Genomic DNA, 23,008 nt, shown 5'->3' on the forward strand with positions numbered 1-23,008 from the left:
GGAGACACGGGTTCGAGCCCTGGTCCGGGAAGATCCCACATGCCGCGGAGCAACTAAGCTTGTGCACCACAACTACTGAGCCTGCGCTCTAGGGCCTGCGAGCCACAACTACTGAGCCCGTGTGCCACAACTACTGAAGCCCACGTGGCTAGAGCCCGTGCTCTGCAACAAGAGAAGCCACCACAATGAGAAGCCTGTGCACCACAACAAAGAGTAGCCCCTGCTCGCCGCATCCAGAGAAAAGCCCACGTGCAGCAACGAAGACACAACACAGCCAAAAATAAAATAAATAAAATTAAAAAAAAAAGCCAAGTGATTTGCTTGTGATCAACGCTGGTGAGTGACGGAGTGGGGGTTTGCTTGTACATTCTTCAGTCTCCGCCAAATCCGTGCCTTCCGCTCAGCACCTCCACCAATCTCACCCCGTTGCTCCTTTCTGCATTCCCCGGATGCTGCTCAGAGCATGGAAGGCAGGAAGACCTCGGTTTGTGCGCAGAGGCTTCCAGCTTTTAAAATCCTGCTCCTAGTTTTCAGCCCCCAGCTGCCCTCTGTCCTCATCTCCAGGCCTGTGTCCGCACGCCATGCCATGCCCGGTCACACCACAGGCTGGAGCACAAGGCCTTCAAGGATCTGCTTCAGACCCAGTGAGCACATTTCCCCGTTATTGCAGATCTTGCTGCTGGAGGTGCAGGGGGTAGGGCCTGCCTGCCACCTCCTCCTGCTTGCCCTAAGACCGCCTTGACCTTATGAAAATGACCAGTGTTGAATCAAAAAACTCTCAAGGGGCTGGACCAGGAAGACCTGACAGAGAAGGTGTAGAAGGGAGGTTCTGGACAAAAGTAGGATAGAAGGGGAAGGGCTATCCCAGAAGAGGCAATGGCAGTGCGATGGCACCGAGGTATGAGCGGGTGTGGAGTGCGTCTGGGAGCCGCAGACCATCTGGGAACTTTCCTACACTGTAGTCTGTCCTTTTCAGTCAGTGGGGGAGTTGAGAGATGCAGAAAGGTTTCTTCTGAGCTTCTTGTCTTCAACACCACTAGTTTCATGTAAAGGAATTACTTCAGTTATCCGAAAATATTGACTTAGACGTTGAGGCCTGTAGAGATGAATGAAACACAGCTTCTGTCCCAAGGGGTAGACCAGCTCGGTCCACAGCAGCTGCGTAGCCCCATCCCTGTCGGAGCCAGTTCCTACAGCACAGTGACACACTCAGCGGGGCTCCGAACTGTTTTCCCCACGTGTCCAAGCCAAGGACACTGTCTTGAAATAAACATTACTAATGATTAGTGGTGTCACCTGCCTGACATGATGTCACAGTCTTTGTGTGTCTCCACAGCCACAACATAAAATAAATTTTAGTTTTATCACGATGTTCTGACCATTCATCCAACTGCTATCTTTGGAGCCCAGGAGACAGAAGGATTTATTGGCAAATACACGTGGAGTCCACTAAGTGCCAGGCCTAGAGCCAGGTATGGACCCCCAAAGCCAAGCAGGACAAGGTCTCTGCCCTCAAGGAGTTCGGGATTTTATGGAGGAGAGGAGTGAGCTCACCGGTAACCATGCGGCAGCGTGAGGATGTGTAAGAGGCAGAGGGAGTTGGGAAAGGGACAGATTCCTCAAGAGGGGTGGGAGTAAGGGCATGACAGTGACAATCAGAGCTGTCCTGGATCAGCCACCCCGTCTGTGCCCACCTGTGGAGAAGGCGGTTGCTCCAGGCAGAGACAACCCTGCTGGACGCACGGGAGGTGGTGGCAGCCCCCGCATTGGGGAGTGACCTACACCGAGGTTCCAGGTGTCTGCCAGCCTGGCTAGACTACACTTTCCAGGTGAAAAGTAAGGTTGACGTTAGTGTCCCCAGGTAGCAGCAAGGCATGGGGCCTCAGGAGATTGGAATTCTGAGAAAAGTCGAGAGGAAACAGGGTGGATATTGTAGACAAAGAATGTCACTTGCCAATTCAGTAAACAAAGGATGATGGTCATAAAGCCCTCAGCCACTGCAGCCCCCCAATAGTGCACCCTGAGGGGATTCAGGATGGAGAAAGCAGGATAGTTAAGGTGCATATCAAAGGAATAATTTTAATAAGTCCAGATTCTTGCATTGCCCCATACAAAGTAAGCGCTAAAATCATTGCCTTGAGATGTCTGTGTGTGTGTGTGTGTGTATGTGTGTGTGCGTGTGTATGTGTGTGATTAGCAGTAATCTTTTGATGTTCAACCACAGGGTTTTTTTTCCAGCAAAAACTCCTCTATATCCTGGCGCCTCCCGTACCTCTTCGGAACAATTCCTCAGAGCCATCTGAGAAGCTGATTCCCGGGCTATAGTCCTCAGTAAGATCATCGAATAAAACATAACTCAGTTTTTAGGTTTTGTGTGTTTTTTTTTTTCAGTCGACAGTATATTCATACACTGGCTTTGCTTTTATTTTTGAAATTGTTATTTGATGAAATTCAGGGGTAGAGCTTAAGGTGTATTTTGGATACAAATTTGCCTCATAATTTTGGAAGTGCTGATTTCCTGGGCTAAATAACATGTTCCCAAACATATGTTGTTAATATGTTGTACTTGGCCTGGATCTCTGCCCTTCTAAATTTCTGGGGAGATCTGGTGTCATTGAGGATGCTGCCCAGGGAAACCACTGAAGACTTTGGTGGCTGGGGACAGCGGAGACAATGGGTAAGGTGAAGTGGGGCAGGGAGATCTGGGGGCCTCCGGGGCCTCCTCTCTTCCTCTCCGAACCTTTACAAAGTCAAAGGTGGGCCAGCCTTCTTTGGGTGGTGATCTTGTCCATCAGAGGAGCAGTTGTCTTCTAACTGCTCAGTTTTTATTGTCCTGACTAAAGCCTGTAGCTTGCCCAAAGATCACTTGGAGTTATATGAAAGGGAGCAAATTTTCAGCAAAGGGAGGAAATTTACTGACCCTTAGGGGTGCCAGAGCCACAGAATCCTCATGTGTGGAGGGGGCGGTAGGTGGAGATAGGAATTTTTTCATGTACCCCTAAGAGGGCAGAATGTCCAGAAGTGGAATGACATCTGTGCAAGTTGTCCCAGGCTAGGGAGGAGAGGGAGGCTGGGTCTGCCACTTAGAGCAAAGTGACCGGGTTCAGTCACTCAACCATTCAGAGCCCTACTTTCCTATCTATAAAATGGGAACAATACAGTCTCAGCTTTTTGTGCAGAGGGAAGGATGGCAGATGTGGAAGTGCAGCGGAGGTGTGGGGGAAGTTAGTACAGCTGCTCTGAGGTCAGGGCAGGTCTAGCTAAGCAGTGCCGAGAAGGATCTCAGGCTGTGTGTTGAAAAGCACTTCTCAGGATTTTCATAAAAGCGTGATACGGGCTTTGGGTCTTTTCTCTCAAAGTCTGGGACACTTTGAACAAAATTGTGTGCTACCTTCAAAGAGCCTCTAATTTCCAGAATCAAATAAAATGCGCCCCTGCAAACTCCTGCATTTGTACTCAAAGCTTACTGACTGCCTGTGGCTTGTCTGAAAGACTGAACATTCTCCTAATCAGTTTAATCACATTTTGGATTAGAAGAGTTATTTTACCCTGGGAAGGACAGTGATACATTGAGAGACAGGCCAGGTCAGACATGTTTTGGTTTGAACAAGTTTTTTGCTATACGTCCTTGGGCCATTTCCCTCCTGTGTAGACTGCTCCCCTGCTAGAAGGTGCCCTCCTGATGGGCAGGTAACCAAACCTTAGTCAGGCTCCTGAACCTTCTCCTAGGCCCATCTGTGCACTTTCTTATAAAATCCAGTTTTATCAAGAACCCTGCTAAGTTAGTTTAACCAGAACCTGCCCCCCCTGCCCCCACCCCCCCCAGCTCCGTATCTGACCATCTTTGTTATCTGATAGAGTTCCTCACCCTCCACCATCCCCCAGGGGATGTCTGATTACCCTGGCCTGTCTTCAGCAAGAATCCTATTATGTCGGTTTAGCCCCTTTACCCTGATGTATCCTCTTAGTAACTTTCCATCCTCTGACTGCTTCCCACCCCCACCCCCCGACCTGTTATTAGGCTGTAAATTCCCACTTGCCCATGCTGTATTTGGAATTGAGCCTTGTTCTAGGCTGAGGTGTCTTTCCCCCTATTGTAATTCTCCTGAATGAAATCTGTTTTTATCACTCTAACTAGTGTCCGGCTCTGTTTTTTCTTTGACACAGGACTGGGTATCTAGTTGCCCATCTCTCCCGACAGGGTGGGCATTGCAGGGCAGCCATCTGAGACTGTGGCTGGAAAGAGGAGGGAGGGGTTTGGGAGGAGGAGGGCAGGGTCAAGATCTGGCTCCCTCCTGGGGGACACCCCGGAGACGACAGAACCGGGCCTGACAGGACCTCACAGGGAAGGGAATGTGAATGGTCCATACCGGTGCAGACGGGGTAGATGTTGTTCATGAGCTCTTTCCGGCTGACTTTATGGCTGGTTTCTATGGCGACCAGAGATGATTAGATTAGGCAGCACCTGCTCCTTCCAGCTTCCGGCCCTCATAAGGTCATTCTCAAATCTTTCCTCTTTGCCTTTATTTCATAACATCATCTTTGGCCTGAAGTATTTAAGCTCTTATTATATTGGGTTTGCTGCTGTATGAGACCAAAATGAACCACAGCTGATAATTCCAGCAATGCCACTTCCAGGAATTTGTTCTAAAGGATTTTCCGTATGAGTTTGTTAAAGCACCGGATTGGGAACCACCTAAATGTCCATCGAAAGTATAGTAGTTAAATGGTGCCTCCATATACCCCACAGGGAGTGCAGGGCGGCTATACAAAGGGACAAAGATGCTCTTTATATGCTGATGTACGGTGATCTCCAAGATGCCTTTTGTTTGTTTGTTTTGTTTTTTTAAATATTTATTTATTTGGCTGTGCCGGGTTAGTTACGGCTCACAGGATGTTCGTTGCTGCCTGTGGGATCTTCGTTGTGGTGTGCAGATCTTTAGTAGCGGCATGGGGAATCTTTTAGTTGCTGCATGCAGGTTCTTAGTTGCGGCATGTGTGATCTAGTTCCCTGACCAGGGATTGAACCCCCGGCCCCCTGCATTGGGAGTGTGGTGTCTTAACTGCTGGACCACCAGGGAAGTCCCCAAGATAGCTTGTTAAGTGCCCTGTGCAGGAAAAGTTATCATTTGTGTAAAAAAGTTAAAAAAAAATCTTTGTAAATTACAAAGATTACTCTGGACAGACATGTAGAAACTGATAATCCCAGAATTTGGCAGTAGAGGGCTAAAAGACTCACTTTTCATCACATACCCTTTTGCTACCTTTTGGATTTCATACCGTATGTACCTTTACCTATTCAAAAATGATAAACAGAATAAAGGATGCAGTACCAGGAAGATGGTGCACCTATGAACGGGACACTTCATTTTCACAACTACCAGAATTGAGACCTTCTCCCAGACACACAGCTTCCCTGAAACTGTGTGGGAAGTTTGGGAAGCACCGTCTTGCTGCCCAAGAGCTGGGTTATGGTCCTGAGGACTGAATACTGACTTGCTGTGTGCTTGTAGGCTGGTCACTTCCCCTCTCTGAACTTCAGTTGGACCACCTGACAACCTAAGGGCCTCCCAGATCCTGGGCTCTGCCCCTGCAGGTTGGCCAATACGAGGTTCACCACACAGCCACTAGATGGTGTGCTGCCCCTACTGCTAAAGGAGAGATGCTGAGGCTGGGGCCCATCCAGCTTTTTAAAATGTTTGTGAGTCACGTGAGGAAACTTTAACATCAAAAAGCATCTGCCCCAGGAGTATCTTGGGCATTGTAAGGTAAGTATTCAGAGAGATGCAGAATAACAAAAAGAGGGGCTGAGGACTCAGCTTCTCTTGGGGTCAAATGGTGGAGGGTCCAGTCAAGTGTCCTCAGCCACGATGGGAGAGTGGACTGCTTAAGAGGTTGGCAGGACCCCAGGCCTGGCACAAGGTTTCAGACTCCCTGTCAGTTTAGGGATTCCTTGGCTGGGGCAGACGGCCTTGAAGGGCATGGGCTGTGGAATCAATGGTGGGCAGGTCTGTTGACCTCTTTGAGCCTCTGTTTCCCATTTGCAAAGCAGGTATAATAGTCATAGCTACCCTATAGGGTTGATGTGGCAAATAAACAATTCTATGTAGTTCCCTTAGTAGTCTCTGACCTTGACACATCAGAAGAGCTCAGTAAATGTAGCTTTCGTGCATATAAAGAGTGGAGACTCAGCCGCGTCTATGGAGGACACCCCGGGGACTGATATCCATGACCGAGCCCAGATGGAAGGCAGGAGGGCTTCTCGGAGAAGGAGGTTCCCCACGTGAGGCAGCAGTATTCTGAACTATTTTGCAGATGGAGCTAATCACTGCTGGGCTCAGAAGGCCTTCCCTAGCCATCCAATGTAGACGTTTCCCAGATTTTACTTTTTATGTGGACATTCGAGGAAAGTATTGCCTATCTTTGCTTGAAAGCGGTTCTGTTTAAACGTTATAAAATGTAAACGCTATGGAATAAGAAGGGAGGGTGGCCTTTTAAAGATGTTTTTGGCCAAAGCCAGCATTTGAAATGGCTGGAAATCAGTAGGACTGTTAATGTGTAATTTTTAATGACTCCAGGCAAACGACCTTTTCTCCACAGCAGAGATGGGTTTTAGCCTGAGGGGGCAGGCAGGGCAAGTGTGTCAGGGGAGGACATGTTCTCCTGAGTGAGACGTGACCGTGTGGGCGGGGGCATCAGACCTCCTAGCTCTCTTTCCCGCTGAGCGGCTCCCTCAGCTATGGAGGTGCCTGGAGGAAGGGGCGTCCTTTTTCCCCACACGATGGGGGTGTTTTTCACCACATGAGGTTGTGCCTCCCAGAAGGGGTGCCTTTGATTCCACCAAGGGGAATCAACCAGCTTGCTTTAGGCCTGAGAGAGTCGAGTGGAAATAGGTTTTCCTTTCTCCAACATAGGGAGACCTGCGAGAGATCTTTACTGAAAGCAGCAGATCCCAGCCTTTCTCACTTTCTTTCTCCAAAACAGTGCTTCCAAAAGGTTCCTGTAAAAATGCAGATTCCCAAGTTGATCGCTTGGAGATTCTCAAAGGGTGGGTCTGGTGAGTTGGTCCTGGCTGGCCTGGGCTGTCTCCACACCATCTGATGAGGGGACTCCTGTGTGAGGGGCCCTGGGGCGAGGGCCGGGGGTCAGCATTGAATGATCCCAGAAGCATGGGCTGGAGAGAGGCAGCTGAAGGACCGCAGAGGCCCCATCTCAGGGCTGCTGGCTGAGCAGGTGAGCTTGGGCAATTCCTTCCAGAAGCAAAGAGCAGCGTGGCGCAGGCTGAGGGCAGTGAGGTGCAGTGGGAAGGACACTGCATTTTCAGTCCGGGCTTTGCTCCTTCCCACCTGTGTGACCTTGAGCAGAACATTCAACCTCCCTGAATCTTGGCTCATCTGTAAAGTGGGGAGAGTGATTCCTGCCTTGTACAGTGCTGGCATCTGGTAGGTATTCAACAGTCGTGGCTGTTCTTTTCCCTGTAGTAGAGAATTTTAACCTGGCCATGGACCCCTGGGGGACAGGCTTCAGGGTATCTGCCTGTGCTGTGGGAACAGGGGATGGGGTGAGCCTATGCCCCTCGTAACTCTGCCCAAGCACAGCCTCTCCCTGCCAAGGACCTCCTGGGCCAGCCGGTCCGGGCCTCTCCCTGATTCTTATTCTCTCAGTTCAGAGCTGCTGAAAGTACAGATTCCTGTGACCGCCTCCTTGGTCCTTCTCAGGCCTCAGTTTCCTGATGGGTGAAATGAGGCAGGTTGAGCCTTTGGGGTTCCTTCTAACTCTGGTCAAATCTTGTGCAGTGATTAATTCTGCCCTAGGCAGACTGAGGCAGGGAAAGGCAAGCCCCCTGTGATGCTTTACAGCTCTGCTGAAGACGGGACCTGGGCCTGCGCTGACTCCCCGGCAGCTCCCAGTGCATCCTCGGTGACACGGGACACTGTCCGCATGCGAGAGTCAGATGTTTCCCCATGAACCGACAGGAAGGAAGGGAGAAGTGCTCTCCACAATTGTTAAAACCAGAGAGGCCTTTCAGGCCGAGACTGGCTCTGCCACTTTCCTTGTATGACTATGGACACGTTATTTCAGCAGTGAGTCTCCTCATTTACAAAATTGAAGGGCAGGATAAGGTGGTCCCTTTGGGGCCTCTCCGTAATGGCAGACCCATGAGGCTGGGACAGTTTGGTCCTACCCTGGGCTGTCTGTAAATTTCCTCGTAAAGATCCATGCTGTCCTCATGCTTTCTGGGCCCTTCTTGAGGTTGGCTTGGAAGCTGAAGCTCCCTCCTCCTAAGCGTTTTAGCTGTGGTGCTTTAGACAAGTCCACAGGCCTAGCTGAAGCATGCAACCCTTATTTGTAGAGTTGGACCGCTTCGCAGGTTCAGGGAGGAGATGAAGGGGTCAACTGTACAGTGATGCGCAGTTGAGATGAACAAGGTTAAGATGGTTCAAGGTGAACAAGGTTGAACAAGGTTAACAAGGTTCATCTTAACACCTCAGACAGCTGCTATTCATTTTTGATGCTTGAATTGAAAACAGGATGACAGCAGTCTGGTCCAGGCAGACAGCTGGCCCAACATCCTGGAAGCCCATTCATTTGCCCACCCCTACTCCCAGCCCAGAGCTGGCCCTGGGGGAGGTGGTCTCTTGGGGGAGGGACTTGGGTCTTCTGAGTTTCCTCAGCTGCTGGGTTGTGGAAGAGCCAAGTGGACATGTGGTACCTGCCTGCCCCTCCTGGCCTCATACACTCCTACAGGCCTGCGTTCCTCCTTCCTGCCCTGGAGGCAGGGCTGCTGGGGCTACTGCTGCCGCTGGAGGATCTGATCTGTGGGTTGGGAGCACCTGTGAAACATGAGGCCGGGGAAAGCCAGGGAGATTCCATCACAGGGTTTTGAAAATCTTCCCCCTTCCTAGCTGTGCCACAGGCCCTCCTTGGCCTCCCTGGCTGGCGAGGGGAGTAAATTGTTCTCAGCTCTGGAAGCAGCAGCTGGGGCATCCCAGGCCCTCCCAGCTCTTGGAGAAGAGCCTGCTATGGCCCTGCCACTCCCCTGTCCAGGCTGGTACAGAGATGGAGCAGTCCTTCCAGAGAGCAGTTGCATCCGTCAGGACAGAGTGGAGGTCCCTGTACTTTGCTGCCAGGCATATTTTCTGAAACTCTAAATTACATGCATTGTTCCTTTGCCCTGGCTCCCTGCTGCCTGTGGAATAATATACCCACACACCCCAGCTTGGTGGATGCATCCAGGGTCCCTCTTCCACTCTCCTCCTCTTTCCCCTCTTCTTTCTCCCTCCACAGGTCCACAACCATCTTTTGATGCCTGTGAAGTGTAGGTACCTGTGAGGCTCCAGAGATGTAACCACGAAGGAGATGGACACAGAGCTCCCCTCCTCAGCCCCACGCCCTCCCCATCCCAAGCAGCCCTGGGCTCTTCCCATTGTTCTGGATCCTTCTGAGAGCCTTGCCTTGTCTGAGCCTTCATTGAAGCTCCTGCCTCTGCAGTGCCTTTGCCATTTGCTACATCCCAGCCTTCCTTCCAGGCTCCATCAGGGCCAGCTCTACTCCATGTCCATCTCCTCCCCGGCCCGCATCAGCCCCCTCCCCTCCCCAGCATGTGTGCATACCTGCAAAACCAACAGCACAATCAAGACCGTGAATATACCCCTCACCCCAAATCTTTCCTGTGCCCCTTTTTAAAGTGCCCCTCCTGGCGCTGTAAACCATCGATTTGCTGTCTGTCCCTCTAGACCAGTTTACACTTCCCAGAGTTTTAAATGGATGGAATTCTTCGGTGTGTCCTCTCTGTCTGACTTCTGTGATCTTTTGTGACTCATCCATGGTGCACGTATCACTGGTTCATCCCTTCCTGTTGCTGAGTGGTAACTAGTTCTCGGCGTGGAAATGCCCAGTTGGTTTATGCATTTACCTGCTGGTGGATGTCTGGGTTGTTCCTGGGTTTTGCTGTTACAAATAAAGCTCGGCAGCTGGTGCTGATAGGGAAGGAGCACTACTCGGGAGCTGGCAGCCCCCCCGGCTCTGTCACCCACTCCCTGCGTGCAGGACCCTCTCCTGGCCGAGCCTCAGCGTTCGCTTCTGGAACGTAAAGAGGACTCATGGGTCCTAAGGTGCCTCCAGCCCTGACAGCTGCTGTCTTTACGTGTCTGCATTGTCCCGGCCTCCCAGGGCCTGCTCCACCCCACTGTGCTCATGGTGATGGGAGGGCCCGCGCAGAGTCTGGGCCTGGTTAGGACCAGGGTGCTCTGGGCACAGCGCTGGCCAAGCCTTGCTCCAGAGCCCCGAGGAGGAAGCTCCGGTTCCTCGTGCGTTCCAGTGGCCTCAGGTGAAGGACTTTGGAATTAGAAAGGACTGCCTGACTTGTGCATGAATCCCCTGCAGTGTTCGTCCAGGCTCTGCTCCAGGGACCGGAGTCTTTGCCTCGTGTGGCAACCCCACTCACTGTTGGCAGCAGACAGCGGACCCTCAGGGTCTACCCGCCTTGGAAGCTGGGGGGCCCGGGCAGGGGAGGTGGAGCTAGGTCTGCCCCTGTTCTCCCTGCCCGGGTCACTGGCTCCCTCCCTGCCTCCCAGCAGCCCCAGCAGTGCCCTACTTAGACCCCAGGGAGGGGTCAGCCCATCTGTTCCGCCAGCGATGGGCTGGAGGGGGCGGGGCAGCAGCAGATTCCTATCGCATCTGTGGTGCCAGATCTGGAAGATTAATCCCAAATCAGTCAGGTCTTGGGAACACTGGACTCGTTTCCCTGCAGCCTGATTTCCCCCTCTCCCCCTCTTCCCCCTCCTCCGCCCTCCTCTTGCCCTCAACGTGCTACTCCCTCCCGGGGGCTCAGGGAGGGCTGTGCTCAGGCTTACCCTGTCTTCCAGAGGCTGCTGAAGCAGCAGCCGGTCCCTAACTGCCTGGGAGGGAATCTGGGAAGGTGAGAAAACAGAGCAGCACAGCTACCCAGAGGGTATGGCGGCCAGTTTGGAAGGTGGAAACACAGCCTCGGGGTCAGAAACTGGTTCTGCCACTTACTGGTTGGTTGGGTGTCTTTAGGCAAATGGTGTGGCCTCCCTCACCTCCTCTCCTCACCCAGGGGATGGAGACAGTTGATGTGATGAGGGTTGTGATGAGGTTCTGGTAACACATCTAGCCCAGCTCCTGGCGCTTGCTTAATACATGTTCTGTGCTCCACCCACCCCAGCCCCAGCTGACCTCAGGGTCCTGGACGTCAGCAGCTTCCCGTGGCAGAGCTCAACACTTAAGGTCATCTGAGTACTCCAGTGACTGCCCTCCCGCCCCCCCCCCCCCCCCCCACCTCAGGGACAGACCAGTTGCCTGAGAGAGGAGCTGAGTCTGAGCCGGGAAGGGGATGAACGGGCGGTGCTCAGCTCTGGGGCTGGGGCTGGGGTGTGGCTGGGCAGAGCTGAGCTCAATGATGATGCCCAAACGAGGCGGTGGAGGGAGGGGGGAAGAGGAGGGGGGAAGAGGGTGAAGGCTGAGCTAGGCGGGGAAGCACCTGCTATTTTCAGCAAGCCCAAATCCCCGGCCCAGGTCACTGACATCCCGGGAGACTGGAGAGCTATGGACTGGAGCCTCATCACCTGTGAGCGTTGATTAAACAGACAGTTTTAGAGCACAGATAAAAGGAAGTGGTAAGTGGCTGGAGCCAGTAACAGTTCACCAAGAACATGCTGGAATAAATGTCATCCTAAATTAAGGATCCTCTATTCGGTCTTGTTCTCTTTGATATTTTCATCAAAGGCTTGAATAATGGCACAGAAAGCTGGATTATCAAATCTGTGGGTGACACAGAGCTGGGAGAGAGCGAGAGTAGATTTAACAGTGGAACCAGGCTTCAACACCCAGAACATCATCAAAAGCCTGGAACCAACCAGATGGGATTCTAGTAGCGCTAAGTCAGCACGATCTTGCACTGACATTAGGAAAAGCAGGGCTTCCCTGGTGGCGCAGTGGTTGAGAGTCCGCCTGCCGATGCGGGGGACACGGGTTCGTGCCCCGGTCCGGGAAGATCCCACATGCCGCGGAGCGGCTGGGCCCGTGAGCCATGGCCGCTGAGCCTGCACGTCCGGAGCCTGTGCTCCGCGACGGGAGAGGCCACAACAGTGAGAGGTCCGCGTACCACACACACACAAAAGAAAAGCAGCTGCTCAGCTACCTCGCAGGAAAGATCTGGCTTGAAAGGTACATAACAGGCATTGACTTTTTCTCTTACCCTGGCATTTGCTACCTGGCTATGCACACTCAAGGGCAAAGAGATGTCCTCGGTCTTCCCCGGCCTGGATAAATAAGCAGGACATCAGAGAGAGGAGGGAGAATCACTTTAGCTCTGAGTTGTCAATCTGGGGGAAGAGCGCTGTGGTTCCCTCCTCTCCAGCCTAGCCAGGTTGGGGCAGCGGGCTCCCAGGAATCCCTCATTGAAACTACCAGAAGGGGAGACAGCATCTTCTTCCCAGGTTGGATGTCTCCTTAGATATAAACTTGCTGCTCCATCTTCTGCTTATTTGAACAAGGGTGAAGAGCATTGGGGAGGGGTGGCAGGGGTTCCTGGGGGCCGTCTGTACTCCCACTGACTGGTATGGTCAGGATGTGGGAGTGTCCCGTGGACCAAGTGGACACTAGAAGTTGGCTGGGCCACCTTTGGATTTTTACAGTGCTCCGCCCAAGGCTGCGGGGCCAGAGGAGGCTGCGGGGGGACCCCCACGGGCTAGAGCCTGTGGGGACATTGGGTTGCCCCTCCGTGGAACAGGGTGACAAAGAGGCTCCTGTGTGGGTTCTGAAAACCCCACACCGAGCCCTGGAGAGCCAGCACTGGGAGCCAGGCCACACGGAGGGCTTCCATTTTCTTTTTTTTTTTTTAAGTCTTTATTGAATTTGTTACAGTATTGCTTCTGTTTTATGTTTTGGTTTTCTGGCCATGAGGCATGTGGGATCTTAGCTCCCTTACAAGGAATGGAACCTGCACCCCCTTCACTGGAAGGCAAAATCTTAACCACTGGACCACCAGGGAAGTCCCTCCATTGTCTTTTTTTTTTTTTTTTTTGCGGTACGCGGGCCTCTCACTGCCGTGGCCTCTCCTGCCGCGGAGCACAGGCTCGGGACACGCAGGCTCAGTGGCCATGGCCCACGGGCCCAGCCGCTCTGCGGCACGTGGGATCCTCCCGGACCAGGGCACGAACCCGTGTCCCCTGCATCGGCAGGCGGACCCCCAACCACTGCGCCACCAGGGAAGTCCCTCCATTGTCTTTTTAATTCCTCTCCCCAGCCTGAGACTGTGGAAGGGCCAGAAATAGAAGGAGGGGGCTGGGGAGAAGAGCATGCCTCCTCCCCTTTCTAAGTCCCTTCGGCTGAAGGATGGTCTATTCTGGGAACAGGGAGAATATGAGCATTAAAATGGATCTGAGATTAAAGTTTTAAACTGGACTAGACTGGCCTGGACTTCCTTATACCCAAGAGCGACCACAAAGCTCTGGGATTAGCCCCAGCTGATATTTAAGAGACAGGAATGGGAGACTCAAGCTAGTGTTGCTAAAGGCCGTGAAGGGAGGAAGAACAAAGCCATTTCTCCCTTGGGGTCCACCAGGTTCAGACAGTACAATAAGCCTGTTGCAGGAGCCTGAGGGCCATGGGGCTTTCAGCTGCCAGTAATGGAAAACCCATCTGGGTCTTACACTTTTTGTCTCCTGTGACGAGACGGCCTGAGGTCAGGGGTTCCAGGGGCCGCTCACTGTCACAGTGACAAATAAGCTCTCCACCGTCTCCTTCTGCCATCCCCACTGTGCCCACGATGTCTTCTCTCATGGCTGTCACTATTCCAGGCATCACGCATAGACCTGGCAAGGTCCAGTCAAAGTAGAGTGGCATTTCCTCCCTTGTGATTTCTTTCAGGAAAGCCTCTCACAGTAGCCCCCAGCAGACTTCTCTGAAGAACCCATTAACCAGAATGGAACACACTCGTACTAATTCAGTCTTTGGAAAGCTGCCTGAGGTCACCGTGATTGGCTTATTTCCTGGAACAGGCGTTGAGGAGGGTCAGCACCTGAGGAATGTCTCCCTCTGCCATCAAGGCAGAAGGGTGCAGGGATGGCCCTTGATCAGGTAACCGGTAGTGTCTGTCACAGTGGTTCACACAACAAGCTCCGGGAAAGTTTTGCTGGGCTGCAAGCTCAGTGTGAGGCGGCTGCCCATATGTCAGATGTGCTCTTAGGCGGCGTTAATAGGAAGATCCAGAGCAAGGGAGGGGACGCTCATCACCTCTGTGCAGCTGGACCACACATGAGGGATCAAACTCCTGGGGAAGAAGTAACCTGAAGCTCTTCCAGAGGAGGGCTGGTGAGAGGTCTAGATGTACTGTTTATGGAGGTGTGGCTGAAAGAATAGGACATTTAACCTGGAGGAGACTTAGAGGTACCTGTCTACGTGGGGAGCCATCTTGAATCCTTTAGAGCAATGCCCGAAACAGACGGAATTACTTCCTGTGGTTCCAGAAGGCACAGCCAGAACTGGAAGCAGTTCTTGTCTCAATAGAAAGGATATGGTCAACGTCTCCATGTGGCCATTAGAACTGCTTTTCAGTGAATGAAGGGGCGGCCTCGGAGAGCAAGGGTCCTGTAAACCGAGGCTGTATGGCCTGGTAGGGAAGATGTTGAGGCAGTTCCTATTTTGTGGGGAGGCTGGACTAGATGTATTCCAGGCACGGATGTGCACTGGAAAGTGCCTGAGCATTACAGCCAGAGGGTCCTGGGTGCGGCTTTGCCACTTACTATCTGTGTGACCTTGGGCAAGTCACTTAACCTCTCTGAGTCTTACCTTTCTCATCTACCAAAATGAGGGTAACAGCACCTGCCTCACAGGGTGGTTGTGAGATTTGTAAAGTCTGTGGCACACAGTAGGTGCTCAATAATGAACACACCCTTGATTCTCCGGCACGTCCTTTACCTTTGGAGAGAGGCTGGCACAGTACTTCTGGCAGCCAAAAGTTTCCTTAGAAGTTTTGGTGGCCTGAAATAAGGGCAGAATGAGAGTTTTCACGACAAAGGTGGGGCCAAAGCACAACACAGCCCAGGCCAGGCTCCCTGCCCCAGCGGCACCCTCAGTCTCCCCAGCTGGACCTGTGCAATCTGGAAGGATGGTACCTCTCAAACCCTGATGCTGGGTCCAGAACAAGCCCAGGGCTGTGGGCCTTCTTCCCACCACTCTGATCCGGTAGTCAGACCAGAATACTCTGTAGTCAGGGAGGACCTGTTCACGTGTTCCCTCTTCAGGGAGGAAGAGTGTTGACTTAGGGACTTGGCCTGGGTCAAAGGCACGACCTTCTCCCAGGGATCCTACGGCCCTTCCAGCTGAAGGGCGGGGCTTGTTATTAAGGGCATTGTGCTGCCCTTAATCCAAAGTCCATGGCTCTGGACAAAGTTTGCTCAGGGCTCATGGTGAAGCGGGCAAAATGTTCATGACTCCTTGTCTCCTTCTGCTAATAGGTTCTGTGAGTCACATCCACCTGGGCCTCCCCAACCCATGGGAACTAGCCTGGCACACTGTGGGGGACACTTGGGGCCCAGAGGTACTGGGGCACACAGGGAGCTGTGGCCCGGCACAACCATCAACAATATGGAAGTGAATGTGGAACAGTGCCGGCTCTCAGGACCTCAAGTCTTTCTTTAGTTCTGTCATCTGTAAAATGGGAGCGTTAATTCTCACCTAAATCACCGAGTTGTCTGACGAACCAACGAGAGAATGAAGTGAGAGGGCTTTGTAAATGGAAAACGCCCTTAGCGTGGATTTTTGGGGAGTTCACGGCCAGAGAAGATCATGGAGTCAATTCCATCACAGCCCCCGTCCTAAGGGTGGCACTACCCACAAGGCCCTCCCCTGCAGCTGGGTGAGTGAGGGGCGGGGCTGTGCGTCTCCTGGTGTGTGTCCAGATGTAGACGTGCGAAATTTCCAGCATGAGTGAGAGTGACTCAACCTCAGAGATTAGCAATTAGCAGCTTTCATCTGAAATCAGAGTCAGGGAAGGCTGGGCCTCTGCTCTGTGTGGGTGTGTGGGGAGGAAGTGTGGAAAGCGAGGCTATCGGATACCAATCCTGGCTACACCGCTATCTTGCCTCCTGACCTTGAGCATCTCACTTCCTCTCTCTGAACCAAAATTGCTTCCTCTGAGAAAGAGGAGCCGGACCACAAACCTAGAGGAGTGTGTGTGTGTGTGTGTGTGCGCGTGTGTGTGTGATGCTTTGCAAACTTTGACCGAGGTGATGGCAGTGCCTGAGGCTGTTGTCCCAGCATCATTGGGCAAGAGGAGGGGACCGTGTCCACTACAGACTGGGCTGTTCAAAGGCCCCTAGGGAAATGAAGTCTCAGCCTTCTAGGCTGAACCCAGCTTCGGGAGAGACAGGGGGGCTTAAGCTTCATGCTACTCAGTGCAGACGGCGAGGTGTGCCCTGAGGTGGGGCTGTTGCTTTTTTCCTCTGACAGTGTGTCTGTTCTGAAGTTCTTCCCTGGCCCTAGGCATCCCTTCCTTGCCCTTGGCTTCCTGAGATAAGTTGTAGTGAAGCTAAAAGAAAGAAAGAGCTGAATGGTCCTATCTATGGGAGTGCGGGGACTGAAGATGGGACAGAATTTCTTGGCTGCCTCAGGACCTGTCATCTTTGAAGGGAGACATTTTTAGGTTATAGGCTCCCCACTCACCAAGATTCTGAATAAGAAATGACACGTCCTAAACAGCTCTGCGGCTTCCACCAAACTTTTGCTGAAGACGTGGACCACCTGGGGACAGGACGCAGCAAGGTGGCTGAGAGCTTACGCCTCGGAGTCATCGGGCCTGGGCTCAAATCCCAGCTCTGCCACCAGCCCACCGCCTGATCTTGGCAAGTGAGCTACTCCGAGCCTTGGTTGGAGCTGACGTGTAATAGGGAATAAAACAGGTATTTCATAATGTCACGGCCTTCAGTTATGGAAGGACTTATAAGCTCAGCTCCTTTTGGAGTTTATTGAGGGGGTAGGATCAAACTTCTCTCTTCATCAGACAGATTTCACTAGATCAGCATTTCCCAAAGCGTGCTCTGTGGGACCCGGGGTGTGAGGAGACGTCGTGCAAACAGAAGGGCTGGTGCTGGGAGCGATTTTGGGCAATGCTGTGAGTTTAAGCACAGGTAAACAGCTGGGTCTGCCGTTGGGCTTTTCAGAAGCTTCACTGGGCTAAGATGTCTCGGGAAGCTCCACACTTGAGCGATGTGTGCAGTGTATCTGACCAAGGAACTCTTTTCGCCACAAGGTATAGCATGGGACACGTTTTGGGAAGCGTTCCATTGCAGACCCTTTTCCCTCTCAGCTCCCAGGAAGCTTCTGTTTCCATCTGAGGCTGGCGCAGAGGAACCACTTCAGTCAGAGTCTTGGTATATTTATACCACACCCCGCTCTGGGGTGCTGGTTTTCTATTTTTGTTTTGCTGTACATATATTTTTTTTAGTGCAGGATGCCTCAGAGGCTGTGTGGAAGTGAGGAGGGTGGGGATGGCATCACCTGGAGATAAAGAGCCCACGGTAGGACCGAGGGCAATTCTGAGCCATTAGGAGCTGTAGGCAGGGGCTGGGGTGCAGGTCACTGCAGCCACGATTCTGATCACCCCCCAAGGGACTGCAGCCCCTTGGGGAATTCCTTCGAATTCTGATTATTTCACCCTAGGCAATGAAGAAAGGAGGGCAAGCTCCAGAAACTTTATGTCCTGTAGGAACTGCCTAGGAAAGTCAAAGCGATATTGGACTGGCCACTGCTGACCTCAAAAATGACATCGTTTAACTTAGCTCTTCTAAGAAAGACAGAGGCAGATAGGCCGTGGGCAGGAAGCCCTGGCTTTTGATGAGGTGGTCTTGGGTGCGGTGAGCCAAGGGGAGCTCAGGGCCGGTTGTGCCGTGGCCACCCCCAGGGCCAAAGGCCAATCAGTGTGTCCCAGGGGCCTGCCTGCAGCTGCAAGGAGCAGCCAGGAGCGCCGCCACACAAGGCTTGGCCGTGTCCTGCCTCCTGCATGTGCCACGACTTCTTTCTTCGACCCCTGGATCCCCAGTAAATAGGTCTCTCTCTGTATTTTTCAACTGACCTATGTGGGTGGGTGGGAGGGCTGGGACAAAGCAGCCTTACCCACACTGCCTTTATTTCTCTAGTGTATTTCAATCTGCAGGGAGCAAACCATTAGTGGGGAGAGAAATCAATTTAGTGGGTTGTGACCAGCATTTTATAACATGAACTAGAATAGAAAGTATTAGAATGCATTGGCTGTAGTAGGGGTTGAGTATTGCTTCATGAAAGAAAGACAGACGGGGAGACAGGCATGGGTTGTGGGGTCAAAGGCCACTGTGGATCGTACTCAGTGGCACCTGGAAGCCACTGGCTCGCTGATTCCAGGCGCTAGCACCACTGCAGGATGCATCTGCTTCCGGGTCTATCCTGGGCTCTGGGGCCCAGTCCCAGGCTGTGTTGTCCCTCCACACCCAGAGGAAAATGTACCTGGAAGAGAGGTGCCCGCAATGTATCTCACCCCTGAGCTGCGTCTGCTGGGTGTGTCCTCAGACCGCAGAGGGGGAGTGGCCACTCCCTGGCAGTGCCAAGGGTACACGATGACAGAGGCAGCTGAGCCTGACCCTGGTCTCCATGGACAGCATTTATTAGGCGCCATTCTCAGTGTGAAGACAGATAGGCAGGAGGGGCTGAAGGGAGGCCGTGGCAGCTGCGGCCTGTGGGGCCCAGGGGCTGCCCGGGGTGAGGGTGTGGGCGCAGGGGCATGTCACCCACACGTATTGCATATTCTGTGGCAGTGTGCCCAGGCATAAGGCATTGGGGAAGCAGAAAGGCTGCCTTCAGTGGGAGGGGGTGAGGGAGAAGCAACACCGGCCTTCCAGTTCCCTAGGAAAGACCTGGCCGGAGACCGAGCAGTCTGCCGTGCTCTGCGAGGGCCATTCGGCCTCCCTCCCCACCATCTCCCTACAACTTTGGTCGTGGCTCCCTTGGGACTGACGGGACAGGACCCCTCGAGGGCAGGGTCGCACACCGGACAGAGGCACCCCAACATAAACACAGAGGGCAGCCCCGGCTCCTGGGCCCTGCTCTCTGTGGCACCTGGGCAGCCAGGACGCTCCACACTGACACGGCATTCACACACAGGCCAGGCCAGACTTCCCTCCCGTGGTGCCCAGAGGCCGGAGCGCAGGGTCAGGGTGGGGCTGAGGCTGATCCCCCTGGGGGCCCCCACTACAGCTTCCCTGAATGCCAGGGCTGGCCTCGCTCAGCAGTGTTAAGGAGCTGACACGGGAACAGTAAGAGGGGGCAGCTGGAGGGGGAGCGGCCCCTCACCCATCCCTTGATGCTGTCTGAGTCATGGTCCCAGCTCTAGCTCTGGGCCCTGACCGTGGAGCCCAGGCTCTCACCTCCAACTGCTGCTCTGTACCTGGGCTTCTGGGTCGCAGGTGGGGTAGGCAGGGGGTACACCTGGGAGGAGCGTTCCTTGCTGCAGCTATGGCTTATCTCTAGCTACTTGGGACACAGGCACCAACACTGGTTGTGGGGTCAGGGTTCACGTCCCAGGAGGATATGCCTGCCAGCTCTCTAGGCTGCTCTGCCCAATTCCCCAACTCCTAGAGCTCCAGCTCCTGGCCTTTCTGCTGTCAGCCCCAGCTCCGCTTATCTGGCCCTAAGGACTCCCCTGTTTGTAAGTAGGAAGTTCATTGACTGAGTGGTCCTACCCTGCTTCAGCAGCCCACTGAGAGCCCTGCCTCGTGGCTAAGCAGAGGAGCGGCTGAGCCCAGCACTGGCTCAGTCCTGGGCTCTGGTTCTGGTCTAAGGCCCAGTTGCCCACACAACGCCAGGGTGTGCAGGCTGGGAACTTCGCTTTCAAAGAGCGGGAAGAGGAGTCGAAAGAAAGAGCACTTAGGCTCAGAACAAACAGCCTGGTTCTTGCTCCCCTCTGCCTTTTGCTACCTGTGTCACCTTGGGCAAGTCATGTCACCTGTCTGGGTCTCAGTGTCATCTGTAAAATGGGCATGACAACTCCTGCCCTGGTGACCTAACTGGGGTGTGGTGAGAATCAAACGAATGGGTAGTCAGGACGGGGTTTTCAAACTCATTTCACGGATCTAAGAGTCGGTTATTAGCAGCAGCGGCCAGTGATGGCAAGGAGGAAGTTTTCTGTTTGATTTCAAGGGCAGTGTCTGGAAGGCTGGACTCCCTCTGGCCCCACATGAGGATGTGACTGGAGGCCAGTTAGCTCTCACCTACCAAGGGGACCACCCTGCAGACTGTTGGACCCCTGCCTCCCCCTTCCCTTCTCCACCCCTTCTGCAGCCTGCCTGTCCTTGCTTCCATCTGCCTGCCCTCTGGGGACTAGCTTTAGGGACTGCTGGGTTTCCATTTCCTCCATAACTGCAAAGCCATGCAAAACAACACAAAAGGTAGTGGGAGACTGGGAGACACAGCTGGGGATGAGGAAGGGGAGTGGGACTGTGTGGGGTGACCTCGACAAAGACACCCTGACTTTTGGAGCCAAGGGAACGTGGGAGACCTGGCAGGACAGAGGTATAAATAGAGATGCAAACTTACACGGAACACGAAGTTCCCTCCGTAAGGGACAGGGGGAGGGGTGATGGTCTGGTTACCAGCAGGGCCTCTGCGAACTGGAGAGCTCCTTATTTTTCCAAAGGGATGGGAGGCTCCCAGCTTCTGCCTTCCCTCCCCGACCACCCCCCCCCCAAAGTTTCACATTTCTCGGAATTTGCAGGGCGCAGATGCGGGCTCCAGGGGTCCTCAGAGCCCCGGCTCCTGCCGGCTGGTGCAAGCAGGCACAGTCGGAGATGGGGGGCGGGGGGAGGGTGGTAAGGGGTGTAGGGGCGCCAAAGGCGGCTGGGGCGGTCTCTTCGCCGACCCCGCTGCTCCTCCGGGCAGGAGCCCCCCGCCCCGCCCGCGCTCCCAGGTGCTCCAGGCCCCGCAAGGCGTTCACACGGAGCTCCTGCGCTTCATGAGGCTGCGGAAGGTGGACAGGCTGTGCAGGCCCGTGGACACGGAGCTGATGGCGGAGCGCTGCGCCCCGCTGCAGAGGCAGCGGTGCGAGGGCGTGTCGCTGTAGCGGCCGCCCCCTCCCGGCGACGAGTGGCTCTGCTCGACGCACGTGTCGGACGTGGAGAGGTCCCGCGGGATGATCATGGGGATGGAGTACTGCAGCTTCTCGCGGCTCTTGTACCAGAGGCACGAGCACATGGACTGGAAGTGCAGCACCTCGGCGTAGACGTTGCGGAAGCCGCCGCCGCCGCCGCCGCCGCCTGCCGCAGCCGTGGACGAGGCGGTGTCCGTGGTGTGCGCACTGCCGCCCGCGCCGCCGGCGCCGCCGCCCGCCTGCCCGTTGCGCGTGAGCAGCGCGCGGTGCTCGGCGTCGCGCTTCTCGTCCTCGGCGTTCATGGTCATGAAGCGCAGCACCACGAGGTTGAGGAAGGCGCCGATGACCGTGAGGCCCGTGAGGATGTAGACGAAGCTGAAGGCCACGTACTGCGGCTGCGTCTGCAGCGCCTGGTCCTTCTGCAGCGCCACGTAGTCGCCGAAGCCGATAGTGGTGAGCGTGATGAAGCAGTAGTAGTAGGCCTGGAAGAAGGTCCAGTGCTCGTAGTAGGAGAAGGCCGCGGCGCCGATGCACAGCGTGCTTATGCACGAGAAGAAGCCGATGAGCACCATGTTGGCCATGGACACGTCCGCGCGCCGCATGCCCAGCCCCCTCTTGGCGCGGTGCAGCAGGTACTTGACGAAGGTGTTGATGCGCTCGCCCAGGCTCTGGAACATGACCAGCGTGAGCGGGATGCCCAGCAGCGCGTAGAACATGCAGAACACCTTGCCGCCGTCGGTGCTGGGCGCTGCGTGGCCGTAGCCTGGGGGAAAAAGGGGAAGAGGAGATCAAACACGTGCTAAGGGGCTGCCCTTCCAGAAACCTGCCTCCCTTCCCCCTACTCTCCCCTCTCCTTCCCCAGCCTCGCAGAGTCTGGCCTCTTTTTCCTTTGGCCAAAGAGAAGGCGACTCACCGTTATGGGTGCATCCTTGTCCCTAGGCACTGTGCTAGTTCCTTGCTGATGATTTCTCATTTACTATCATGACCACTCCAGGGGGTAGGTAGGAAGGAAAGAGGAAGCAGGGAGGGTTAAGTGACTTTTCCGGGGTCACACTGTTTGGAGGCAGAGCAACGTGCGTTTGAATTAGAGTCTGTTTGGCTTCAAAGACCCGACCATTTTCTCTACCCAGAATAGGAGCTGACTCGTGCTGCTGTTGGGAACTTAGTCTAGAGGCAGCGTGGATAGCGTGAAACAGTACTGGCAAGTCAGTTGGGATACCTGGATTCTAGTTTAGTGTCTGTGGGCTTTGGACTTGTTCCTTCTCCTCTCTGGGCCTCGGTTTCCTTGACTATAAGGGGTGGAGGTTGGACTGAATGAGTCCTGCATCCTGTGATTCAGTGTGAAGGGAGGGACCCTGGGGGTCCTTGATGATTTCCTTGCTTCCAGCCAAAGCTTATGGGGGTAGTTCGCCCCTGGGACCCACCAGTCTCCCAGAGGCAGCTGGCCCACCCGTGTCAGAGGAGGAGAAAGGAGACAGTGCCCTCCCCCCATGAATCAGTGCTCCAGAGTCCTCATCAAACCCTCTGTGGGGCCCTGGGATCATCCTCTATGCCTGGCCCCAATGTAGGGTCTCTCCTCATGGGGATGTGGCATTGCCTTTGTCAAAGCAAGGGCCCTGGTTGTCCTTCCAGGTGTTGCTATCACCAGTCAGACAGTCTCAACCCTATCACGCCCAGCCATGCCCCTCAGCCCTCACCCAGCCAGGAGCCAGGCAGAGGCAAAGCCTCCCTCTGAGCCAACCGTCACATGGCCTAAGTCAAGAGTTCTGCCTGGAGACCTAGAGAGGAAAGGACCCTAGATGGGAACTCAGAAGCCCTAGGCACAAGTCTGGCCCTGTCACTAGTGGCTGTGTGACCTTGAGCCAATTA

At 54.1% G+C, this 23,008-nt stretch overlaps 1 protein-coding gene across 1 annotated transcript in view; it reads right to left on the reverse strand.

Moving 5' to 3' along the window:
- Positions 1-18,602: 18,602 nt before the first annotated feature.
- The window catches only part of KCNK3 (potassium two pore domain channel subfamily K member 3), a 38,671-nt gene continuing 34,265 nt past the window's right edge, over positions 18,603-23,008 (reverse strand). Inside the window, exon 2 of the mRNA XM_030858188.2 lies at positions 18,603-21,902. Coding sequence (XP_030714048.1) covers positions 20,983-21,902 — 920 coding nt within the window. The 3' untranslated portion in view covers positions 18,603-20,982. The remainder of the gene's footprint in view (positions 21,903-23,008) is intronic.

Source organism: Globicephala melas, chromosome 12 (assembly GCF_963455315.2).
Source record: "Globicephala melas chromosome 12, mGloMel1.2, whole genome shotgun sequence".
Taxonomy (NCBI): Eukaryota; Metazoa; Chordata; class Mammalia; order Artiodactyla; family Delphinidae; genus Globicephala; species Globicephala melas.